The sequence below is a fragment of the Muntiacus reevesi genome, chromosome 3 (assembly GCF_963930625.1).
Source record: "Muntiacus reevesi chromosome 3, mMunRee1.1, whole genome shotgun sequence".
Taxonomy (NCBI): domain Eukaryota; kingdom Metazoa; phylum Chordata; class Mammalia; order Artiodactyla; family Cervidae; genus Muntiacus; species Muntiacus reevesi.
Window position 1 is genome coordinate 34,625,178 of NC_089251.1, and position 23,955 is coordinate 34,649,132.

Below are 23,955 nucleotides of genomic sequence, written 5' to 3' on the forward strand. Positions count from 1 at the left end.
TGGAGTTTGTGTTCCAAGGCCAACAAAAATTAACTGTATGACTTTAAGCCAACCAACTTATCCTTTCTGAATCTCTGTTTTCTTAGAGGCAAACTTATGATAATAACCATATCTTCCCTGTTGGCCTTAAAAGGTGGTTATAAAGATTGAATGAAATAAAGAACATGAAAGTAGAGCTCACACTATGGTGAATGAAATGGTTAAACAGAGGGTTTTTTCCAACCTTTATGGCAGATTAGAATCACCTGGAGGTTTCTTGCTCCCCCGCACCTTGTACTCCACCCCCAGAGGCTCTGACTTAATTAGCCTTGGATAGTTCCTGGGCACTGGCCACTCTTCAGATCTCTCCAGGTGATTCTAAAGTGCAGCCTAGGCTGAGATTACTGGGGAGAGGGAGCTACTTTGTGCAGGAAGCAGCCTGGCCTTCTCGGTGGGGGGTCCATTTTCATCTTGGACTTTGAGTAAGAAGCAATCTGTAAATAGCTAAAAAATGACTTATGATGTGCCCACCATCACCAAGGTAAAGAGTATTTTTCCTGCAGTGGGGGAGGATGTATTCCTCAGTAGAGGGTCCTCATATGGCTGCTACATTACCCCTGGACAAAGACTCAGAATGACCTTGACAGTGAAAGATTTGTGGGCTTAGAGTGAATAGGGATGATCTGAGGATGCAAACACGACCACAACTTTCATCTTGGACCTATAGGGTTAAGATCCTCTCCAATTTCTTAGAAGGACTGGAGGACTGATGTCAATTGTTACAGAATATCTCTTATTAATTACTTGTATCTAAGGACATGACTTAGTAACTGAGCATGCAACTATACAGAGGAACTATATGCGATTCCCAGAACAGACTGAAGGCTCAAGTCCTTTTCAAACTCTTCCATTTTCCTTATACAGTCCTAGGTTCAAAAACTCTTTTGATATCACTTTATACAGATTCTCAAATCAGGTAGACTGGTTTGATCTTGACAGTCAAGTTCAGGTACCCATAGCAGACAAAAAGCAGTCTTGGAATTTGATCTTAGTAAGTAAGTAAGATCAACTTCTCTCTAGGTTGCCTATAGGATAAAGCACTTCATTAACTGACTTTTTTATTAAATATTAGAGAGCTGTACTAGGGACTTGTATATATTCTGTCTCATTTTACACTCATAACATCCCTTCCTACAGAAATTATCATACCCATTTTTGGGATGTGGAATCTAAGACCATGCACATCATGCATGGTCCCTAAGCCCATATACCGCAGACCTGGATTCCATACTACGTTCTATGCTCTTTCCACCATGTCTATAGCACTATACAAGTGTAACATATTATAGTGATACTTAAATCTTTTGGGTGTGTTATTGTGAAGGTTTTCAAGATACTTTTTGCTCAAAGTGTGGTCTACGAAACATCAGTATTGGTGTGTCCTGGGAGGTTGTTAGAAACGCAGGGTCTCAGGCCCTACCCTAGACCTGCTGAATCAGAATTTATATTTTAACAAGGTATTATCACAGAAATAGCTTCATATTGGGAAGAATAATTGAGACAGTGGATTTTAAGCCATTTACAACCTTTTTTCCTGCCTCTGCCAGAAAATTAATAGTTACAGATATGTGTGTATGTCTGCAGGTATCTCAAATGTATTCACACAAATATGAGAAATGCTGTACAAATCCTACATAATATTTATGGGATGTAAAACTTGTTGGAACCTGTAACAATAAAGTTTTTATCCTTTTAAGACCCATTCTAATAGATATAGGCTATAAGTGACAGCTTTTGACTAATAAATTCTTTTATATGCTGACAGCAAATGAGACAAGTGAAAAGAGACAAAGCCAGGAGCACGCCACCAGCAATTATATCTTCTGGCTCCAGCCAGCCTTTTCCAGGCCTTCCCCCCCTCTCTTGGTGGGCCCTGATAGACTTTCCAATTATGCGCCACCAGTGTTTGTCATTTTATTAATTAAAGTTCTGTATGTAAAGCAGGACCAGCCTTGTGGCTAGGCTTAATGCTCTTTTTTTCTCTCATGGCCCTTTTCTCCTCCACAGGTAATTACTGCAATTTTATGTCTAGAATATGCCCCGTGTTTGCTATGAATACCTCATGGGCAACTTCACAGGATTATCTTGAACCCATAAAAAAAATCAGCATGGAATGTAGGCTGAAGTTAGACAAAAGAGACCTAATGGTATTAATAATGTCCATTAACATGCAGCACTCTCATACATAAGCAATGGTATGAGGGGGAGGTACTATGTTTCTTTGAATTTCTAAAGGGCAGTATATATTCCAGCAGTAGACACAAAACCAAGGACGGATGCTCTAGTGTGTATTTCACTTCAACAGAAGAGAAAAACACTTTTTAACAGACTGTGATGCTCAGAGATGAGCTTGTTTGTAGTGGGTGGGATGGGTACTCCCCCAGTATTCCCCACACTGGAGGTCATCCAGTAGTGACTGGATGGCCAGGATTGGGGATGTTGTCAAGGACATCCAAGCTTTGAATGGAGGTTAAAGCTTCTTTCTAATTTAAGATGCCAGGGCTGTAATTCTGGGTGTGAACCTGTAATTTTAAGAGTTTTAATGTGGTCTTATTAATTTTAACTGAGATTATTAACACTGCAAAACCAAAAATTTTGTACACCATCTTCTAATTCACCTGAAAAAAATAAATACCAACTCTCTAGCTATAAATAGCCTAATGGAAAATCAACCCAACTCAGCACGAGGCAGGCCAGATGTGGATTTCTGATAACAAGCAAATAAAATATGCTGGGAAATACTTGCAATTACAGAGGCTTAGGGAATGCTGGATTCCTGGCCTTGTAAGAGACTTAAAAGATTGAGATTGTTTCTGAAAACAGCACCCCATGTCTTTCCTTCTTTCTCAGGCATCACAATGAAGCCAGAGAACACCCAGCCAGGGTCATCCACATGCCCCTTTAGTAAAAACACAGCAAGCAATGAAGATTATATACAAAAATAATAACTGTGGGATCCCTGGCTGGTGAAATTACAAAGTTATGGCTATATTATTCCTTCTTTGGGCTTTTCTTTTCTAATTTTTTTATAATGAACATCTATTACTTTTGATAATTAGAACAAACTCAGTGTAAAAGCATATTTTTTGAAGAATAATATTGATCTAGGAAAGAATAATATTAAGCAAACAAAGAAGATACAAAATGTTTATATGGTATGATATCAAATTTATAAAAATCCTTTATCTATCCCTCTGCTCAAATCTACATTTATCTTTCTGGACAGAAATGTACAAATATGGTGACAAGGGTTATCTTTGGAGGGTAAGATTGTCGGCAATTTCAATTTTCTTCTTTATATTTTCCTAATATTCTACAATGAATGTAGAGAAGAAACAAAAAATGCTATATTAAAAAAGGCATCAAGGGAGGATTCTGATATCACTGGAAAGTGGGAAAAGAGAGTGCCATCTTTTCACCACTTTGAGGAGGATCTAGTTCTCTTGCTTGAACTGTGGGCTTTGCAAGGAAGACTAAGGGGAAGTGGGAGCTTCTGGGGAATGAGGTCGGGTCATGCTGTGGCTCTGGAATCAGAAAGAACATTTCTGTCTTTACTTATGACATAATATTGAATCACAAGCTGGAATCAAGATTGCCGGGAGAAATATCAACACCCCCAGATATGTAGATGATACCACTCTAGTGGCAGAAAGTGAAGAGGAACTAAAGAGTCCCTTGATGAAGGTGAAAGAGGAGAGTGAAAAAGCTGGCTTGAAACTCAACATTCAAAAAAGTAAGATCATGGCATCTGGTCCAATCATTTCATGGCAAATAGAAGGTGAAAAAGTGGAAGCAATGACAGATTTTATTTTCTTGGGCTCCAAAATAATTGCAGATGGTGACTGCAGCCATGAAATTAAAAGATGTTTGCTCCTTGAAAGGAAAACTATGACCAACCTAGACAGTGTATTAAAAAGCAGAGACATCACTTTGCCGACAAAGGTCTTTACAGTCAAAGCTATGATTTTTCCAGTAGTCATGTATGGATGTGAGAGTTGGACCATAAAGAAGGCTGGATGCCAAAGAATTGATGCTTTTGAGCTGTGGTGCTGGAAAAGACTCCCCAGAGTCCCTTGGACAGCAGGGAGATCCAACCAGTCAATCTTAAAGGAAATCAACCCTGAATATTTATTGGAAGGACTCATGCTGAAGCTGAAGCTCCAATACTTGGCCCAACTGATGCAAAGAACTGACTCATTTAAAAAGAGTCTGGGAAAGTGCTGGGAAAGATTGAAGGCAAAAGGGGATAAGGGTGGCAGAAGATGAGATGGTTAGATAGCATCACTCACTCAGTGGACATGAATTTGAGCACACTCTGGGAGGTAGTAATGGACATGGAAGCCTGGTGTGCTGCAGTCTATGGGGTGACAAAGAGTTGGACACAGCTTAGGGACTGAACAACAACAACAACAACAAATCTCAGGGCCTCAGTCTTTATCCGTGAAATGGGGCTAAACTTACTCTCCTTATAGAGTTGCTGAGAGACTTTAGTAAGATTATGTGAGCCCAGTACCCAACTTACCAAATACATTTATCAATGTTAATTCCTTCCTCCTGTATTGGAAAAAACAGGCAGGGAATAAGTTTAGAAATAAGCAGCTCACACAAACAGAATAGGACAGGATGAAGGATGCTGTATTAAAATTTTCAGTCCAGTGTTTTATTTTCCAGGTCCCCTAGAGGATTATCGTTCCAGTCTTGTGTGAAGAAAACAATGTTTTCTTTTGAGTTACACTGTAATGAGGTGATCTTGGGCAGCCAATCTCCTCTGTGCCTCAGTTTCTCTGTGGGTGATAGAGGTAATGCTGAGAAATAGCTTTAAAATCCTTATACTGGGGAACGGGATCGACTCTGTGAAATGAAATTCCTACAACCTTCATAAACAGCCATCAGAAAGAGAATGGACTTCAGACATCTCCAGGTGTCCGCAGGACCCATAGCCACTCAGGGAGTACACATACTCCCTGGGGAGAGTGTGCTTTCAACAGGTTGGCCCCTGTGCATCCTGGCCACATGAATGTGTTACAATGATTGCCACTAGTGGGAGCCACGAGGGCGCTTGATTAATAGGTAGACTTGGAATGGGACCTAAACCTAAATCTCTGCCAAGTGCCCAGGAGGTTTTTATTCACACCCGTGAGCCTTGACAGTAATTCTTCTATGCCTCAGTTTCATCATGTAATGGCTGAGGTATTAATTTTGAATGACTCAAAGGTATTAAATTAATTATGTCCGACTGTAATTACAATGACTGTTGATTACTTTAGCCCGTTAGCATGTGTTCTGGCAGCATCAACCACATCGCAGGAAGTGGTGACAGAATGCTAGGTTCCAGTGACTTCCCAGCTCTAGGTACTGAGGTAAGAATGATTTTGGCCCCAGATCTCAGTAGGGCTATATTTGTTGGGTCCTTGAGACTCAATGAGGAGTCTCTTTGTTTGCGCTTATTCTGGACCATGGCCATGCTCACGATTGAGAGGCTGCACAATTAATTAATTAATTAGGATGAAGCAGGTTCGTTGGGCACATCCCCCCGTTGCTAACGATCGACATTGTGCAAAATAATGCTCCTAAGCTGCCTGCATTGCTAATTGACTCAGAGGAGAAATAAGAATATAGCCTGTCTGAATTTATGTCAGCAGTGACTTCTTCAGATCTATCAGAGTAAGAAGAGGGATCATAATAATTTCTGCCATTCGTAAAAGATTGAAGAGAATACAAAGAGTTTTTGCATTTTAATCTAATTCTCGCAGCAAGTAAGTAACACAAGCATTTTTATTCCCAATTAGGGACACTGACTGACGTGAGGTCCTATGGCTCATTACATGGCAGTGTTGGAACTCACACTCAGGTGACTTGAGTCAAGTCCAATGATGTTAAGAGTGTTTGCAGGATTGGCCTAGGAGTTGGACAGACCTGTTTTGAATCCTGGTTCTGCCTCTGACTAACAAGGGTGACTAGCAAGTCACTTAAGCTTTTGAAGTCCCAGGTTCTGCCTCAGTAAATGGGGCAACAATTCCTTACAAGTCTCTTTTGGTAATGAGATAAGGCAAGTGACATGCTTAGCACAGTGCCAGCCATATGGGAGGGGATCACTATTTTAAAAAAATACAGTAGTCTTCTTATCAGCCATTTCACTTTCTATAGTTTCAGTTTCCCTAAGTCAACTTCAGTCCAAAACTATTATATGGAAAATTCCAGAAAAAAACAATTCTTAAGTTTTAAATTCTGTACCATTCTGAGTAGCAGAACGAAACAATGAAACTTCATGCTGACCCCTTCTGTCTCGCCTGAGACATGAATCATCTTTTTGACCACTGTTTCCATGCTGTACACACTACCCATCTGCTAGTATAGGAAAAAATATAGGATATACAGGGTTTGGTACTGTTCGTGGTTCCAGGCATTTGCTACTGGTCTTAGAGTGTATCCCCCTCTTTGATGGGGGGGTACTGCACTCCTTTAGTTACTTTACAGTTATTAAGGGTCCCTCCCTTAGCCCCAGACTAAGGGAAGGTTTCTTTCTCCTAGGAGTACAAAGATTTAGGGTGTTTGAGGGCTCTAGTTAAGAATTTTGGCTTGTGTTTTGTAACATAGCCAAGGGATTCATAAGTAACTTGGAGACCAGGACCTGTCATATTGGAAGTAAGTGTTCTTAATTTTCTGCTGAATAAACACTCTGAAAAGATCCCAGATTCCTGTGGTCTGTCTCCTGCATGGCTGGCTGGTCACATGGTGGGTTTGAGAGGAATACTTGCTGGCTCACCGCCTGAGTGAGGACCTCCCGCCATCCATCTGTGTCCATCCAGCCCAGCCAAGCCCCATGCTACCTTTCTGGTCCTGTCTGGCAGCTGCCACACTTGTCCTGAGGGCGAGGACCCTCGCTTAACTCTCCAGATTGAGGGTCGTTGGATAGGGCAGGTCCAGCCTTTGATCTTGGAGTCATCACGAAAGTCAAATACTAATAGTAACAGCAGCAGTTGCCTGCAGGAGCTGCAGGAGACATGGGTTTGATCCCTGGGTCGGGGAGATCCCCTGAAGGAGGAAATGGCAACCCACTCCAGTATTCTCGCCTAGAGAATTCCATAGACAGAGGAGCCTGGCGGGCTACAGTCCGTAAGGTCGCAAAGAGTCAGACACGACTTAGCAAACATGTATACACACAGCGGCTGGGGAGCAGAAACCACACTTCTTAAACATCTGCTACTTGTCTGCTTGTTTCTCCCAACAGCCCTGCAGAGGACACTGAGGCTGAGAAAGGTGAGGTGACTTGCCCAAGGTCACCCTGCTAGAAAGTGGCAGGATTCTACCAAGGACTGCGGAACCTCAAGGAGCTGCTCCAACCACCACACCACACTGCCTTCGTGATGCTCCTTTTGCCCTGGTCCCAAATGACCAGCTGGGTTCCTCTAGACACAGGAGATGTTGGGCCGTGGGGCAGGAGGGAGGCAGCTGCCTGGGGCCACCATGCTGCTCTGACTTGCTTCAGATGTCAGCATCAACCCACGGGAGCCAGAGGGAAACTGTGCTTCCTGCCGGGCTCACCATGATGTCCTGGGCAGGGATGGACCACCCAGCTGGGCGTTGCATAGCTACCATGGAGTTCTGTCTCTGCTCCTTCAAGGCTCCTCAAAGCAAGAAGAGGAGGGGTGCAGAGAACAGAGGGTGTGAAAACAAGCCCTGGCGAGTCTAGCAACATATGCTCTTGATTTAGGCAAACACTGAAGCCTAGAACTATCCAAAGATGAGAGGGATTTGCTGCTGAGTTGGTGAGCATTCTGTCACCACAGTGGATGTCACAGTGTTAGATGAGATGGGAGTTGGATATCCAGTCCAACTCAGGCTAGTGGAGGGGAGTTAGGGAGGATATTGCCCCAGTCTTCCCCTGAGCTTGGCACTGGGCCCTCACTGTTTACAAAGAGGGTCTCTATGGTCACCAAAGGTATCTGTGCAGCATCACTTGGTCACACAGGGAGAAAGGCTGTCCTAGGTGGACTCAGGAGGAAACTGCTTGTTCTTCCACCACTCAACACTCTGCAGAGACCCAGGGGAGGACGGTGAACAGGAAGAGGGCAAGGTGCATGTTCCTTCCCCCCAGGTGGGCACATGTTCAATGCAGAAGATGGGATGGATTCAGGACACAACAGCTTTATTCAGGATCAAGCTCGAGAGGCCTTTTGAAATAGGCTTTCGAAATAGCCTTTCCTTCCTGATTTGCTAAAATAAGTGAGAGTACGTGAGGCTGAGAACAACACACACACAAGGCACAAATAACACCTGGGTTCCGCGGGTGAGCATCAGTGTTCCCTTGGTTGCTTAGGAATTAGACCCAGTGACCAGTCCCAGCTTGAGGAGAGATGAAGCGGGTTAACTAGTCTGTTACAAAATGATTGGTATGACTTTCCATACTTTCCTGTCTCTGGAGATGAGGACCCCATGGTGAAGAGGATGAGGTCTCTGGGTGAGGTGGGAGCCATGCCAGTCCTCAGGGATGCTTCCAAGGCCCATGTCAGCTCCCCGGAAGCTGAGAAGGTACCATCTGCTAAGACCTGAGTTTGATCCTGATTTTGTATGTACTGGCTGTGCACACTGGGGACATTACTTTCCTGTCTTGCAGAGATGGGCTGCATGCATGCACCGCCCTGCATGCACCCTGACCCAGATCATGGGCGGGGCAACCCCTGACACATAGGATCTACTCCAGGAAGTGAGCTACATAGATCTAAAGATCTCAGGATCTTTAGCTTCTGCTTGTGAGGGTTTGGTGGGGTTGACAAAGGAAGAGCCCCTCAGTTTTTGTATTTTCCCTTGCCCCAAGTCATCCTGTAGTAACTATGATTACTCTTCTTTTTCTTTTCTTGACCATTCCCAGGGGGAGTTTGCCATTGAATTAATAAACTGTTAAAACCCTGGAATCTCAAAGTTCCTTTCCTCTTCCTATCTGGAAGTCGTATTTGTCTACCCAAGGGGAGGGAGTGAGGCCAGCCTGACTAAGCCCCATCAACAGAGCCATAACACTCACTGAGACGCAGGTTTACCCTGAGATGCTGGAGAATGTCTCACCAGCCAAATCCCCAGGAAAATGTGTCCAGGAATGAGCGCCAGCAGTCTGGAAAGCCTTACAAAATCAACCAGAGAGCAATTTGCTGGAAAACTTCCTGGCCCCCTGCCACAAGAGGCTCCTTCCCCATGCAGCTTTGCACAGAATTTAATGGACAGCAGAGGGCAATTCCAGACGCCAAACTCCTCTCCCACCTTCCTCTGGCCATGTTCATTGGTTTTAATGATGGAGTGGAGGTCTCCTTCCCTGTGGGCTAGATAGGCCATGTCAACATAGAGGAGTCCCGCTGGTCACTTTCTGCCCTGGTCTCAGCAGCTCCTAGTCGCTAATCAAAGCTTTTATCACTACAGGGCAGATGCCAGAGACAGAAAGGCCAGGTGTGTTCCAGCCCCAGGGTGCGTGTGTCTGAGTGTTTGCACAAGCGTATATGGAGAGGACAGAGGTGGCTGCAGCTTCAGCAAGGTCAGAAAACCAGTAGCCGCCAACTGGCCTGCCCTAGGGTGTCGGCACAAACTAAGTGGGTCACCTCCCACTTCCTGGGTCCCTTTCATTTCTGCAGCTCATAGAGGGAAAACTACTTCTACATTGTGGAGGGGGAAAGAGATTGAGGGAAGCCCACTTCCCCCCCTCTCCCCCCTAGGCCTTGTTCCGTCCTGAGAACATGGTTTAAAATATTCTAGTCACAGCTCAGACTATTCAAATAAAATAGAATTTCAAACCACACGGGGCTTGTTGAGACATTCAGTCTGCTAGGATGTGTGAAAGGCAGGGGGAGGGGCGGAGACGGCCCCTGCCACTCTCCCGTCCTTTTTATTACCAGCAGCTGCAATGCTAGACACATCCCAGTGTGTCTCCCCACCCGGGGGACGCGAGCAGTTCTGACAGCTAGCGAGCGCATGAAAGCCACTGCAAGGCTCCCCTCCCCAGTGGCAATTTTAATTATTTGAACTGGAGCTCAGCAAAATTAAAATAAAATAAAATCTGAATGTGTTGTAAGTGGCTCCTCAGTTTCTTGCAGAGAATAGTTTGTGGGTAGGAGAGTGGGGCAGAGCTGGGCAGAAGTCTTTAAATATTCATGCCCCACATGCCACAGTGCAGAGCCATGGAGGCGGCGGCGTCTGCATCAAGGCCAGGCAGTGGAGAGAGGCCCTGGCGACAGTGGCTGCAGGGATCTGGAGGGCGGAGGCCAGAGCTGGCATGCTTCTGAAATGCCCAGGAAGCTGGTTAGCACAAAGGCACACCCTGGCTATGTCTCTATCATCAGCAGGTACCTGACCTAGTTCCATGTGGCTCTCAGAGCGGCTCCCCCTTCTGTCTCCACCACCTCTGTCCCCCACACCATCAGTCAACTCTAACCACCCCCTTGCACTCATCTTTCTAAAAAGGCAAGTTACATCACAATCTTTGGTGCCCCAGGTAATGGAGGATAGCTCTCAGCTTGGGCTCAGAATGAATTTCAGTCACAACAGGCAAGGACACCTATGGCTAGTCACTCTTAAGTTTCAGTGTGCATCCAAATCGCCAATGGTGGGGCTTGAAAATGCAGATTCCTGGGCCCTTGTCAGTGATGTCATTCAGGAAGTCTGGGGTGGGGCCCAAGAATCTGCATCTGTCATATTTTCCAAGTGACTGTAACTGGAGAAACACAGACCTACCAGTAGTTTGTAGCCAGATTTTCAAGGATATGCATTGAAGGCGACACCAGTTTCCCTTTGGGATCCACTGATGATTATAGTTTCTCAAGAGTACTTTGAGTTATTCGGCAATTACTTCAGCTTTTTGGAGGCCGTGGACCAGGACTGTTAGGGTTTAGAGAAGATGCTCAGGGGTGGGTGTCAGTTGGGAGCTCAGTGCTTCCAGCCTGTCCCCACTGGCCTGACTCTCACCAGAGACTTCCACCCGTGGCTCTATCTAGTATCCACCTTCCTGCACCAGGGTCCCATAGCCAGCGGAGGCCCCTTTAGGGTTGGAGGGAGGTTAACCTCACACAGTCCCACACAGCAATGCAACATCTGTTTCTCTGTCACTGACGTTCAGCCAACCTGGGAGAAGGAAATCAACTTCCTGCCTTCTGTATTTAGGATTCGAGGGAAACAGATGGCAGGGCTTACAAACCTGGAAATGCATATTTCTATTTTGGCCATTTATTTTTCTGATGAAAACATTTCCCCAACATTGGGAATTCAAAGACCCAGCAGCCTGAGATGAATGATCTGAAACCCTGAATGCGAAATAACTGTGAGCTGAAAATGGAGTGGTCTCCCTGCCTTCCCTTCAATCCTCGTGCTGAGCCAAGCTCTGGAAAAGGGCAGGAAATAACAGAACCCGCCCAGAGCAAATGTGACTGGAGGAATAATAAAATAGGCCAGTAAAACAAAACATCTGTTTAAGCTATTGATCAACCCAAAGGTTATTAGAGAAATGATGAAGTATTAGAAAAATATCAATTTTACCTTGACATTTCTTTTTTTTGAAATCAGGCTTACATTAAATCTAGTGAAAAATAAATTTGAAGGTGAAGTGACTATAAGGATTCCCCTTGCCTGTCAGACAGGCCAATCACCTCTCCTCATTTAGATTTCCTCTTAAGAAACCTCCCTTTCTAGGTGATGCTCTGAGACACCCGAGAAATATCAACGATGACTGAGTAATTCCACCATTTGCGGCGGAGAGCATGGTTTCTCAAAAGCAATTTAACATAATGAATCTACTTATTTGTGCCCTGACTTCTTTCAGAAAGGATTTAAGGTGGCTCACAGAGATACATAAAACATACACTAGGAGAAGGTGAGGGTGATGGGGTAGATGTCAAGTAACAACATAAAAGCGAATCAGGAGCGAGTCTGCTGTAAACTTACTGGGTAAAGACAGACTTAACTCTACCATTCTTTTGATTAAAAAACCATCATTGATACATCTTTTCCATTCTCCTTTGTTTTATGTCCGTGAGTTTTTATTTCACAAAAAGACTGGAGGGCTTGGATTTGCCTGTAGAGGAAATGGCAACCCACTGCAGTATTCTTGCTGAGGAGATACCATGGACAGACTGTGGTATTACATGGGCAACTGTGGCGGGTTACAGTCCATCGAGTCACAAGAGTCGGGATTCAGGTACTAAATCACCTCTTTCCTGCACCTCTGCTGGTCAAAGCCGCGCCTACCGGGCACTGCTATCAGCCTGCTGAGGGGATGCGAATGTGGTCAGTTTCACAATATCCACAACTTGAAAGGCAGCGAATTGCTCTGAGAGCACAGAGCTATTCCAAAAAGAAGCCAGAAAGGACTTTCTCCTGTGAGTTTCCAGAAAGATAGGGTTGGCCAAATTTAAATTCAGTCCTGCCTTCCTACTGTGGGCACGATATTATCACAATGCTGGGCCAGTGTGGAGAAGTGCAGCCTGGTTGTCCGCTAAAGTTCTCTTCCTCCTCCCCCATTCTTCTCTGCATATTTATACAGGGTTTCAGACACTGTTGGTTAATCTTTGTGCTACTTACTTTGTACTAGACTGAGTGACAAGCCCTTTACAAATATTAACCTATTTAAGCTTCACCTCCCTGGGGTAGGCACTCGCCAGGTGGGAAAATTGAGGCACTGAGAGGTTATTAATGGATAAAACAAATGAGACCAGCAGTCAGTGATGGAACCTGGATTGGACTCAGGTAGTTGATCCCAGAGTCCATAAGCTTAAACACTGGGCCCTCCTGGGGGTCTAAGCTCATCTCCTGGTCCCTAGAGAATATGACCTTGGGCTAAGAATCCCGGCACTGGGCTCTCAGTTCCCACACTTAAGGGGTAACAGCTACACTAACTGTCTGGGCCAGTGGCTCTGGAGGCACTTTACTGACTGCCATTGATGCCTTAGTGATATTTATGTAAGTCAAAGTGTTGATGCTTTGAGACTTTGAAACGTATTGTAAGAGACTGACATCTTTTAAAAGGATTCTGTAGAAAGTTGCTGTTACCGTTACCTCTTAAGTCTTGGAAATATTTTGGTCCCGTTTGCTGACATCAAAGTTCTATTGGAAATAGTTCAGTGCAGCTGAGTGTGGTGTTTAAGGTGAAATTCTCTGCAGACGGGACTTTACTATGTTGGTAGCTACTGTCTGCCTTGAAGATGGTGCAAATGGCCCTCTGATCCTCCCGCAGGAGAACAAGACGCCTGACCATCAGTCAGTCTGTGCGCGTTCACCTGGAAGTGCCCGGAAGTGGGAGGAGCAGGCAGAGAACTAGAGGAACACCAAGACTTGCCTCACACGGAGAGTTCTTCATGGGCGCGGGAAATGTAGCGCTGGTCACTGTGGCACTTTCAGAGGTGGGGGCGTCAGTGATGCTGAGCAGTAGGGCGTGGCCTGGGCAGAGAGGAGAAGAGTCAAAACTGCATCATCCCTGTGCACTGAAGGGCCTTGGGGTGCAAGGTTAACGGGCCCCGCACCATTCTTCTCTAGCCTCGGAACTGAAGACACTGTTGCTTCTGCTGCCAGTGGGTAAGATAGCCTGCTTCTCGCTGACTATGAGACTAGGCTTGTGCAGAGGTCTTCGTTCTAAACGGCCTGTGACATTCCAGTACCGTACATCTGGGTTACTGCATTCCCTGATCTCCCATGGCCACCAGCTTTAGCTCATAGCCCGGGAGCAGCCTGAAGCATGCTGGACTTCCCCAGGTCCACCCCTGCCCCCCGTTTCCAGTCATGCCAGTGCTTTGTCCTCTAATGGCCTCAGAACCTTCACTGTCTACTCCCCTCTCCAGAGCCCAGGTCAGCCTGTGACCCATGCCCTGACCAGGAAGACTCACTTATTCTTTTCTAAGCACTGACCTGCCAGAAAACCTGGCAGAACAGGAACCTCAGTCCCACGTGGTGGTGGGAAGGAGCATCTGCAAATGTCCAGGAGTGCCTGCAGATGTTTGGTGTTGTGGAGGTGGGGGCCAGAGTGAACCCAGGGGCCTCACTTTCAGGGGCCTCACAGAGCCCCAGATTGGACTCTAGTCATTCATTTCTGTGTTTCTCTATCTCTTAGCAAATCTTGATAGAGTTACTACCAAGTAACAAATTCAGAGGGGTCCAGAGGAAAGTATTAGACCAGACCAGAAATCTTAGAAAACACCCTCCCACCCTTGAGGAAAAATCAAATGGCCAGGGTTATGTAACCAGGGAGGGAAAAGACCTTCTGTGGTAGAAAGGTCATAATGGTTGTCTTCAAGTATCTGAAGGGCTGCCTCTGTGGGTGAGGGCACAGTTTAGTTCTGCGGGGCTCCAGGAGACGGAAATCATGATCACTGAGAATTTACAGAGGGGTGGGGCTCGTCTCCAGGTGAGGGAAATGGATGTGCGACTCTGAGCCGTTAAGCAACGCGAAGGGCTGTTGTGTAGGCAGTGAGAGCCCTGTCACAAGAGGCATTCAACAGGGCTGCACACATTTGCTATGGGTGCCGTCGGGGACTATCAGAGCAGAGACAAAGATCGCGTCTCACGTCGGGCTTTGAGCTGTTTGTCTTCCCTGCTCCTGCAGACCAGGCACTGAGCATGAGGCAGTGTGGCGAGAAGGCTGGAGGAGAAGTGAGAGCTCTTGGCCTCCACATCTGGGGAGGGCCCTGCAGACTCCCCCACGGTCCAGTAACTGAGCCTCCCTCCCAGCCGGGCCCAAAGCCAACTCACTAGATGCAGCCAGATCTGGGGACCAAGGACAGAACTGCAGGGGCGCTGAGATCCTCAGTGGTAGATTTGGACCTTGTCCTCTCTCATACATATCATCACTATTAATTCTTAAAGGAAGCTGTAGGATGCACAAGCTTTGCTGGCAAAGAGGAATTTTGGTACAAGGGACTCCAGCTGGAGCAGGTAAACACAGGGGAGGGGGGAGAGACCCTCTCTATCCTGCAGAAAGGTGGGGCCTCTGGGGCTGCTAGGCCTATCCATGGTGCACAGGGCAAGGAGAAGCCCATGACTGGATGGTGTGGCCTCTCCAGGGGCCCAGCTCTGGGAGCTGCACGGCCCCACAGACCACCTCTGATCCCATGTCCAGGCCAGCACTTCCAGGTGTGGAGTCAGCCCAGCGTGGGTGGCATCTTTTGGGTGTGTGGAGACCCCATTCCCCTCTGGCAGTCAAGCAGGGCCTGTGAGAAGATGGGCTATAAAACAAGGGTGGGAGTTGCCAGTTTCAGCTGGATGTAGTGGTAGGGTTTGGCTGAGGAAGTTGGGCCCCAGGAAATGATCTAAATACAGCAAGGTTCCTAGGCACGATACTGGGGCAAGTGACAGGAGGACCTCCCTGAGTCCCAGTCCACCACATCATAAAGTCTCCCACCTCTCTGCAGGAAGGAGAGGGTCTCTCTCCCCTCCCCTCCGCTCCCCTGTGTTTACTTGCTCCAACTGGAGTCCCTTGTGCAAAATTCCTCTCTTTTCAGGCAAAGATTGTGCAATAAGGAAAAATAACTGTTTTCCTTATTTCTCAGTCAATTCTGTGCCTAATACACAGCAGGTTTCAACAAACTTGTCAAATTATTATTATTGTTACTGTTGTTCTTATTTTTCAGCTAATCTTTTATCAAAGTTCTCATTTTAAGGATCAAAGGATCAAAAAGTAACGTCAGCTTTGGCTTGATTTAATCACTCAAATGCCCAAGGGGGTCTGAAGAAATTGTGTGGGCACACCCCAGGACAGACAGGGGGACGTCCAGTGGCTCTGGGTGGTGCCCCAATTCTGCTGTAGCCAGGTAGGCACCAGGGAAGGGAAGAGAGGGTGGTACCTTGATGGTCCTGGAACCGGGCATCCTTTAAGGTCCGGACTTGCCACTGGGGCGTGTGGTGTGATGGTGAGCTTTGGGTCCAGCCGCAGAAGCCATCCTCGAAGTCACAGTAAAAACCAGCAGGGAGTTTACCTGCAGGAAGAGCACAGGGGCACGATTATTGCCGGGACTGCTAAACCCAAAACATCAAGTAAAATTAGCCAGGCATGACCATTCTCTTTAATAACAGCTCCCCAACCAGACCCACAATGTCTAATGCTGCTCATAGTGAAGAGAAGCCTAATCCTTAACTTGTACATGTGCTGGCTTACTGTTTTCTGATCTTCTGAAAATAATAATAACTTCACAGTATGGGGTATCATTAACCCAGCTTTATACATCAGGAAGCAGAGGCTCAGCGATGTTAAGCAACTTAACCAAAATCACAGAGTCAACAAGCAACCCTGCTGGGATTTGAACCCAGCTCTTCTGCCTTATTTATTTATTTTTGCCTGTGTTGGGTCCTTGCTGCTGTGCACAGGTTTTCTCTGATTGCAGAGAGCAGGGGCTACTCCTCGTTTCAGGGGATGGGCTTCTCATTGTGGTGGCTTCTCCTGTTGCGGAGCACAGGCTCAAGGGCACACGGGCTTCAGTACTTGCGGCACACGGACTCACTTGCCCCACAGCATGTGGAATCTTCCTGGACCAGGGATCAAACCTATGTCCCTGGCATTGGCAGGCGAATTCTTAACCCCTGGACCACCGGGAAGTCCCTCTTCTGCTTTTAAATTCTGTGCTCTTCACACAGATCCACCATGAACAGGACCCTAGAAAAGCCAGTATATATATATATCTCACTGAACTACACTTCCAAGTGATTGGCACAATGATAAGAATGTGGTGGTGGCAGTGGTAGTGTTGGCTGGAAGGTGGTTGGTTTGGGTCCCTCAAATCACCTCTGTCTGCAGAGACACATACTGCTCAAAACTATTTGTTTCCCTTTATTTCCCAATCCCCTTGCAGTTAAGTGAAACCCCATGGCTGGATCTGGCCAATGACATGTGAATGGAAGTGATGTGTGTCTCCTCTGGAGTGAGGCTGTGAAAAGCCCTGGTGTAGATTTCAGTCTCTCTCTTCTCCTGCTGAAGTGACCAAGGAGGATTCTCATTCCTGGGAGCGCTGCTGCAGGAAGATGGCGCTTCTGCCAGCAGGAGAGATCCTGTGGGGTAGAGGCCCCTCCCCCCAACCCTCAGTGGACAGGAAGAACCATAAATGTTATGTTAAGCCACTGGAATCTGGGGATGGTTTATTACTGCAGCATAACCTAGCCTATCCTGACTAAGCAACCCCAGCCCCTGGGGCCTCTTTATATCATCTGTTGGCTCAGCATAAACGGTCCTGTTAGCACTTTTCTCCTTATCAGCCCGACCTCAGGTCCCATTAAAGAGGCCACCGTCAGTTCTAGAGACCATATATTTCCCCACAGCCTACAGAGAAGGACGGGAGCAGAGGGGTAGAGAGAGCTCCCTTGCTTCAGCTCACTCATAGAATGGCTGGAACGTTCTCAGCCCTGAGGAGCTAGCGGGTTTTCCAGACTACCCTGATGGTGCCCAACAGCCCTGGCCAGGCCTGTCTCCACGGGGGAGCTCTTGAGCAGGGCCCAGCACCCTCAGTCTCCTTTCTCTGTCTCAGCCTTCTTGGCAGCAGCAGGCTGACAACCAGGGCCCTAACACTTCCTGGCTGTGACAGCACCTTAGTGAATTATTACTCATTTCCCCCTGATTCTCTGTGCATTTCACACAGAGGCAGAATTATAAATTAAAACAGGCTGTCACTGACTCTGAGCATCTCTTCCCATTTATACCCCCCTGAAGAAATCATCCCCACCCCCAGTCCCACATGTTCCTCTGATTAAAAATCCAAAAGCTAAGGGGATCTTTCTATTTTATTTTTTATGCCCCCCTCAAGGAATTTCACATTCACTTCTTTAGCAAAAACTAACTGGTAGCTGGAAGCAACCTTCCAGAAAACGTCCTTCACACATGTGCTTAAACCAAGATTACAATGGAAGATTCCAACAGGCAACGACGGGCTCCAGGTAGAAGGAAGACGCGGGGCTGAGCTGGGTCCTGCACAGCGTCCCCTCCTCACTCTTCCAGGAAGTGGAGGCAGAGAACTTAGCCTAACTTATCGGTGTTGGTGCCTCATCAGCACCGGACACCTGTGCTCTGGCCCGAACCCCTCTGCTTTCTGCCAAGTGGCCCCAGACAAGTCACTTCCTTCCCCAGCTCCCTCACCTGTAAAGTGGGGTAAGGTAGTGTATATTTCACAGGGCTGTTTTGAGGACAAAGTAAGGGAAAGAGTATGGAAACATTCTGTAAACATAGCAGTGGTGGCATTATGAATCATCATTCATATCTAGGCAGGGAAACTCAACATCTGAAACTGCCAACACTGCCCTAGGGGCCAGAGATGGGCCCCTCAGCTCCTCTCTGGAAATGCCTGGGCCTTCCACTGGGACAGGAATGAGGAAAGTCATTGGCATGCTCCACCTTCTGGAAAGCCATTCTTGTCCTAACTTGGCATAGGATCCAGGGTGAACTGAGGTCAGAAGACCCTTCCTTTTTGGATGATTGAATAAAGGAAGATGAGATAGGCCAAAATAGGTCAATGGGCAACTTATGTGACAACTAAAACCCTGAAGGGTGGGCAGTGGTGCTGAGAGGATTTCTACCACTGTAAGAACATCAGAGCATGTGCCCAGCAAGGAGCCAGTCCTGAGGAGGATGGTGGGGTGGGTGCCAGCGTCAAGTCCTTGGCGGATCAGGCTGGGGTGGGGAAATTGCTGCTAAGACCATTGCTGAGCAGTGTTGGCACCCGTGTTGGATCTAAGGTGTTACCTCATCCATCTCAAGCACCAACTCAGTGCCTGGCATGTTGCAGGGCCTCAATACTTATTTGTTGAATGAAATGGGAGTTGGTCTATCTCAAGGTCAGGAAGGAGGAAATGACAACCCACTCCAGTATTCTTGCCCAGAGAATCCCATGGACAGAAGAGCCTGGCAGGCTATAGTCCATGAGGTTGCAAAGGGTGAGGACACTACTGAGTGCTAACACTTTCACTTTCTTCAGTCCCCTAACTCTCTGTCACTTAGAATGTGGTCCAGGAGCCAGTCACACCTGCATCACTAGTGAAACTGTTAGTTGTGCAGAATCTCAGGTCTCCCCTCCCTACCCCCACCTACTGAATCAGAATTTGCATTTTTAATGCTCTTCACATGACTCCCAGGCACCTTAATGTCTGAAAGGCACTGCTGTAACCCACCCTCTTCTTGGGCTGCAGCCAGGTACTTCGTTGGCTGGATGGCCAAATCGGCTATGTGTGGGTCAGTCAATCCCACAACATTCGGCAATTATGACACCTGATTCCACTCTAAGAGAGATAAATTGTTCAGGTCACAGAGATGTAACCTTAGCAGCAGCTGCAGGAGCTGCCAAGTATAAACTCCAGGCCAAACGACACTACTTCTTTTCCTTCCTGTGTGACAACTCTGTTAACATTTTTGATAAATATGTGTTATACATTTCCTCAAAAATATAGTCATGGGAAAAATGCTAGAAGAAATACATCAAAATATTATGGTTATCTCTGAATGTCTGAGAGGGAGGATTATGGGCAATAGTTATTTTCTCCTGTGTACTTTTTGATTTTCCAAATATTTTACAACCAACATGTTTTATTTTACAATAAAGAAATAAACCTAAAAAAAAAAAAAAACCCAAACTGTTTTCGCCTGACAGGAAGAGTATCCCAATAAACAGATGAGATTATTGAGCATGTGGAGGGGGCGCGAGCTGCCTGCAACATTGAGTGAATCCATGACCCACCCACCTGACCTACCTGACTGTTTTCTGGGACACTGCATGCCTTCAAGGCCAATGCTCAGGACACAGAGGGAACCTTGAAGACCCCCTTCAATGGGTCACAGCATTCGGGGATGTAGACATGAACCGGCTATGTTTAAGTAGAAAGAGGTGTATGGTGTATGGGCTTGGAGGATGGGATGTGAACGGACACGTTCCTGATTGGATGGAGAAGGACAAGAGCAGTGCCACCTCCATTTCAGGTCCCCAACTTGTCTCAGTCAGAAATGCCCCTCAAGGTTGAGCCTGATAATCTGAGTGAAGCCTAGTGTGAGTGTCTAATTCCTTCTGGGGAAACTGTGGGAAGTTGAGGCTGGGAGTTGACAGGATACTACCTACTTTTTACCTCTAAATTTCAACCATGGTTGAACACCCTGGTTTAAGTTTAGTGACCCTCATGGGGACATCCCCAAAATCTTAAAGTGACTACTGCTCAGAGAATATGTTCCAACAGGTTCCAGACCACCTGGGATGGACCAGATGAAGTCAAGAGCATTATCTTTAACGCATCATGGACAACAGCACCTCAGCAAGCATCATGTTCCAACTCATATTACTGATGAGGAAACTGAGGCCTAGAGGGTAGAGACGAATGATCTGAGTGCCCCCCAGAAGAGCTCTGGACCTTCCCTGCCTTTTCCTGGCCTCTTCTTCCTGCGTGGATATGTGGTGAGAGTTGTATTGGAAATTGCTGGGAACTCATGAAACTAGTGAGTCTGGCTTGCAGTGACTAAGAGCATGGGCTTTGAAGTCAGCCTGGATCCGAATCACTGCTCAGCCACTGACTAGCAGTCTGATGGACTCCAGGTTCTTCATCTGTAACATGGGCACAACAGCATTATTGCAATAGGATTGCTGTGAGGGTGAAATAAGTTAATGCATGAAGAGTGTTCAGAGCAGCTCTGAGCATATAGAAAATTCTCAGTGTTAGTTGTTACTATGACTATTGTTATTATCTTCATGGAGTTGGTTTCCAGAATCAACATTAGCCAGTGTGATGGGGAAAACAGCTTAAATGCTGAGAGGACAGGGGTGCTCATAAAAGGAAAAGGATATTTACCAAGAGTACAACCAAGATCAGAGTGGCAAAAAGATCAGAATAACCCTTCTTCTAATTGGACTTTCCTTCTATCAACCGACTTCTGTAGCAAAGAGCTCAGTGGGGTGTTCTCCAGGATGGAGCGGTCATTCTGACAGCTGGTTAGAGCAACTTTTCAAGTGTGGCTGAAAAGGCTTCTGGGCTCCAGGTGCCCGCCCTCCTTACTGGAAACAGGCTGCCCTCAAGCTTGGAGTTGGCCCTGAAAACCCATTAATGGCAAGCCCCAAAATGGTGGGAAAGTGCCCTAAATCCACAGTAATGAGCTGGATCCCGCAGGCTCAAAGCTCTAATCATAGCTCTGTTCCCAACATGCTGCGTGACCCTGAACAAATCAATTACCTTCTCTGTGCTTTCATTTTCCCAATTGTAAATCAGGGCATGGACTGCCTGACCTGTGTTCCAGCTGGGAAGTGGGTATCAAAAACTTTGAAAAGGCCAAGGCAAAGTCACACAGCTCAGAGGCACTGCTGGAAATACTATAGAGACAAATAACTAGAGAGAGACACACATGCAGACTGGGTCTGGGGCAGCACGGGTGGGCCTGGCTTCTTGTTGGTCCCTGTGTGTGTAGTGAGAGCTTGGAGAAAAAGCCAGGAGCAGAATAGTTGTGGAACAAGCTAAGGGCTTACCTGCTGCTCATTACCGAGTTTTATCTAAACAACCACTATTCCACGAGTATTGAAAAACGTCACTAGAAAGTTTTGTATAAAAAGGAAGATTTTAAAATTGAAAAATGGATTTCTTTACTGTTTCACTTGAAAGGGAATATATAAATCCTTCTTTCTGTTAGGGGAAAAATCTGTCCTCCAAATGACCTCGGGGACACTGTGAACTTCTTAGAGCTGTCTGGCAGGGGGGCCACAGTGTCCTGGAGCCACTGTACCTGAAGGGCCCCACCCCTGGCTGCTGTGTCCTTTCCCAACCACGATCCCCTTGTTTCACTCCCTGCCTGTGAGTTGGATTTTCAGCTCTACGAAGACAGAGGCTGTGTTATTCGTCTGTGCTCCAGGACACTTCTTAGTTCACTTTACATGTGTTCTGTACGTGCCTGCGGTTTTCCTGGAAGAAATGTCTAGACTGTTCACTCCTCCCCAGGCGGCTGCTGAGAACACTGTCTTCAAGTGGAGTGAGTGAGCACTGGGCTGGGAGTCAACTCTGCCCCTAACTCCCAGTGAGACCTCAGCAAGCTGTGTCCTCCGGGGAGCCCAGGCTCCCCAACTCATGTATTCATGTTAATCAACAAAGAGTCAGTGAGTATGTGTGCTGCACCAGGAATCATCAGAGATCTTGGTATGGGGAAGAGTACCAGACCCACTCTGTCCATATCAGGGGAGAGAGGCATGGAAACCACCTCCAAGAAATGCAATGGATGCACCCCCACTAGGATGGCTAACATTAAAAAGGCAGACAACAGAAAGTGTTGATGAGGATATGGGGAAACTGGAAACCCTTATACATTATTGGTGGGAATGTAAGATGGTATAGCCATTTTGGAAAACAGCTTAGAAGTTCCTCAAAATATTAAATATAGAGTTATTATATGACCCAGCAAATCTATTCCAAGGTAGGAAATCTCATTTCTATGAGAAATGAAAACATCTGTCTACACAAAAACTTGTATATGAATATTCACAACAGCCCAAAAGTGGAAACAACCCAAATGCTCATCCACTGATGAATGGATAAACAAAATATGGTATAGCAATACAATAAAATAGTTTTTGGAGATAAAAAGGAATCAAGTATTGACATGTGCTAGAACACGGATGGGCCTCAAAAACATTATGCTAAGTGAAAGAAGCTAATCACAAAAGACCACATATTATCTGATTCCATTTGTATGAAATGCACATCTACAGAAACAGTAAGTAGATTAGTGGTTACTTAGGGCTAGCGGGAGCTGAGGGGGGAAGAGGCGGAGGAAGCTTAAGGGGGAGGGATATGAGGGAATTGAGAGATTGCCGGGGGGTTTCTTTTTGGAGTGATAAAAATGTTCTAAAATTAGATTGCGGTAATGGCTGCATAGTTGTGACTACACTTAAATTGTACACTTTAAACGAGTGAATTGTATGGTACGTAAATTATGTCTCTCAAAAGATGTTAAAAAGTAATGAATGTTATGGTGTATGGATGCGGGGCGGGGGTGGGGTTGCATGGAGGAAGAAGAACCAACTGTACTGGTTGGCAATGGTCAGAAGATGCTTCTCAGAGGGACTGGCTTTTGAAGTGAGCCTTGAAAGAGCAGATGTGACTTAAGATGGGAAAGGGCATTCCAGGAAGGGAAAGGACACAAACAAATTCAGGACGGTGTGAGGGAGCTCAGAGGAGGTTTGATATGGCTGGAACTGGAGTACATGGAAGGCTGTGAGGATAAGGGAGGCATGTGGGTGATGAAAGAAAAGCTTAAAAAGTGAAGGAGATCCGGGCCTCGAAGGTTTCGCATGTCATGTTCTAGTTGGGCTGTAGTCTGCACATTTTCTCTATATATGAGGATGCTGAGGGCATGACATAAGATCTCTCTTGGTTCTTAATTGCAAGGTATTTCTAGACCATGGGTCTTAGCTCCATCTTTTGAAGACTTGTGTAAGTTTTGAAAGTTGCCACTGGGAGGACGTAAGGTAGGTTGCTCAAGCTTGCCTGCCTCAGGAGGTGGGGGAAGCGGGGGATGTGAGCACAGGGTGGGGCGAGTGGGGCAGCCCCATCTACTCACGGCACAGCTGGCCCTCGTCTTCTCCCTGGGCACAGTCCCGGTGGAAGTCACAGGCCTGCCCAAGCTGAAGGACTGTCCCATTCCAGCAAGTGAAGGAACTCTGCAAGGCCATCTTGGAGCCCGGGGATGTTCCTGGAGGGCACACAGAGACACAACCCTGGTCAGCTCAGCAGTCCCGCAGGAAGGCTGTAGAGAGGCATCCCTCCGTACCGTTCATAGCTCACGGCCCGAGAGAACCCCGGCTTCAGTCTGGGCCAAACCAGAGTTAACACCAGGAGGCGGAGAGGAAGTCAGAGCCCTGACCCCACAGACCCCTGGCTGTGATGTCAGTGGTAGAGTGGCCTGAGCTTTGAGCCATGCTCCCCCAACACTGTGGGGTCCTCCAACCTGTGGCTTTA

At 46.6% G+C, this 23,955-nt stretch overlaps 1 protein-coding gene across 1 annotated transcript in view; it reads right to left on the reverse strand.

The window, feature by feature from the left end:
• Positions 1–23,955, reverse strand: part of ALK (ALK receptor tyrosine kinase) — a 704,322-nt gene that overhangs the window by 98,364 nt on the left and 582,003 nt on the right. Inside the window, exons 6-8 of the mRNA XM_065928786.1 lie at positions 23,558–23,689; positions 15,846–15,977; positions 13,349–13,449 (exon numbers count right to left, since the gene is read on the reverse strand). Of these exons, the coding sequence (XP_065784858.1) occupies positions 13,349–13,449; positions 15,846–15,977; positions 23,558–23,689 (365 nt within the window). The remainder of the gene's footprint in view (positions 1–13,348; positions 13,450–15,845; positions 15,978–23,557; positions 23,690–23,955) is intronic.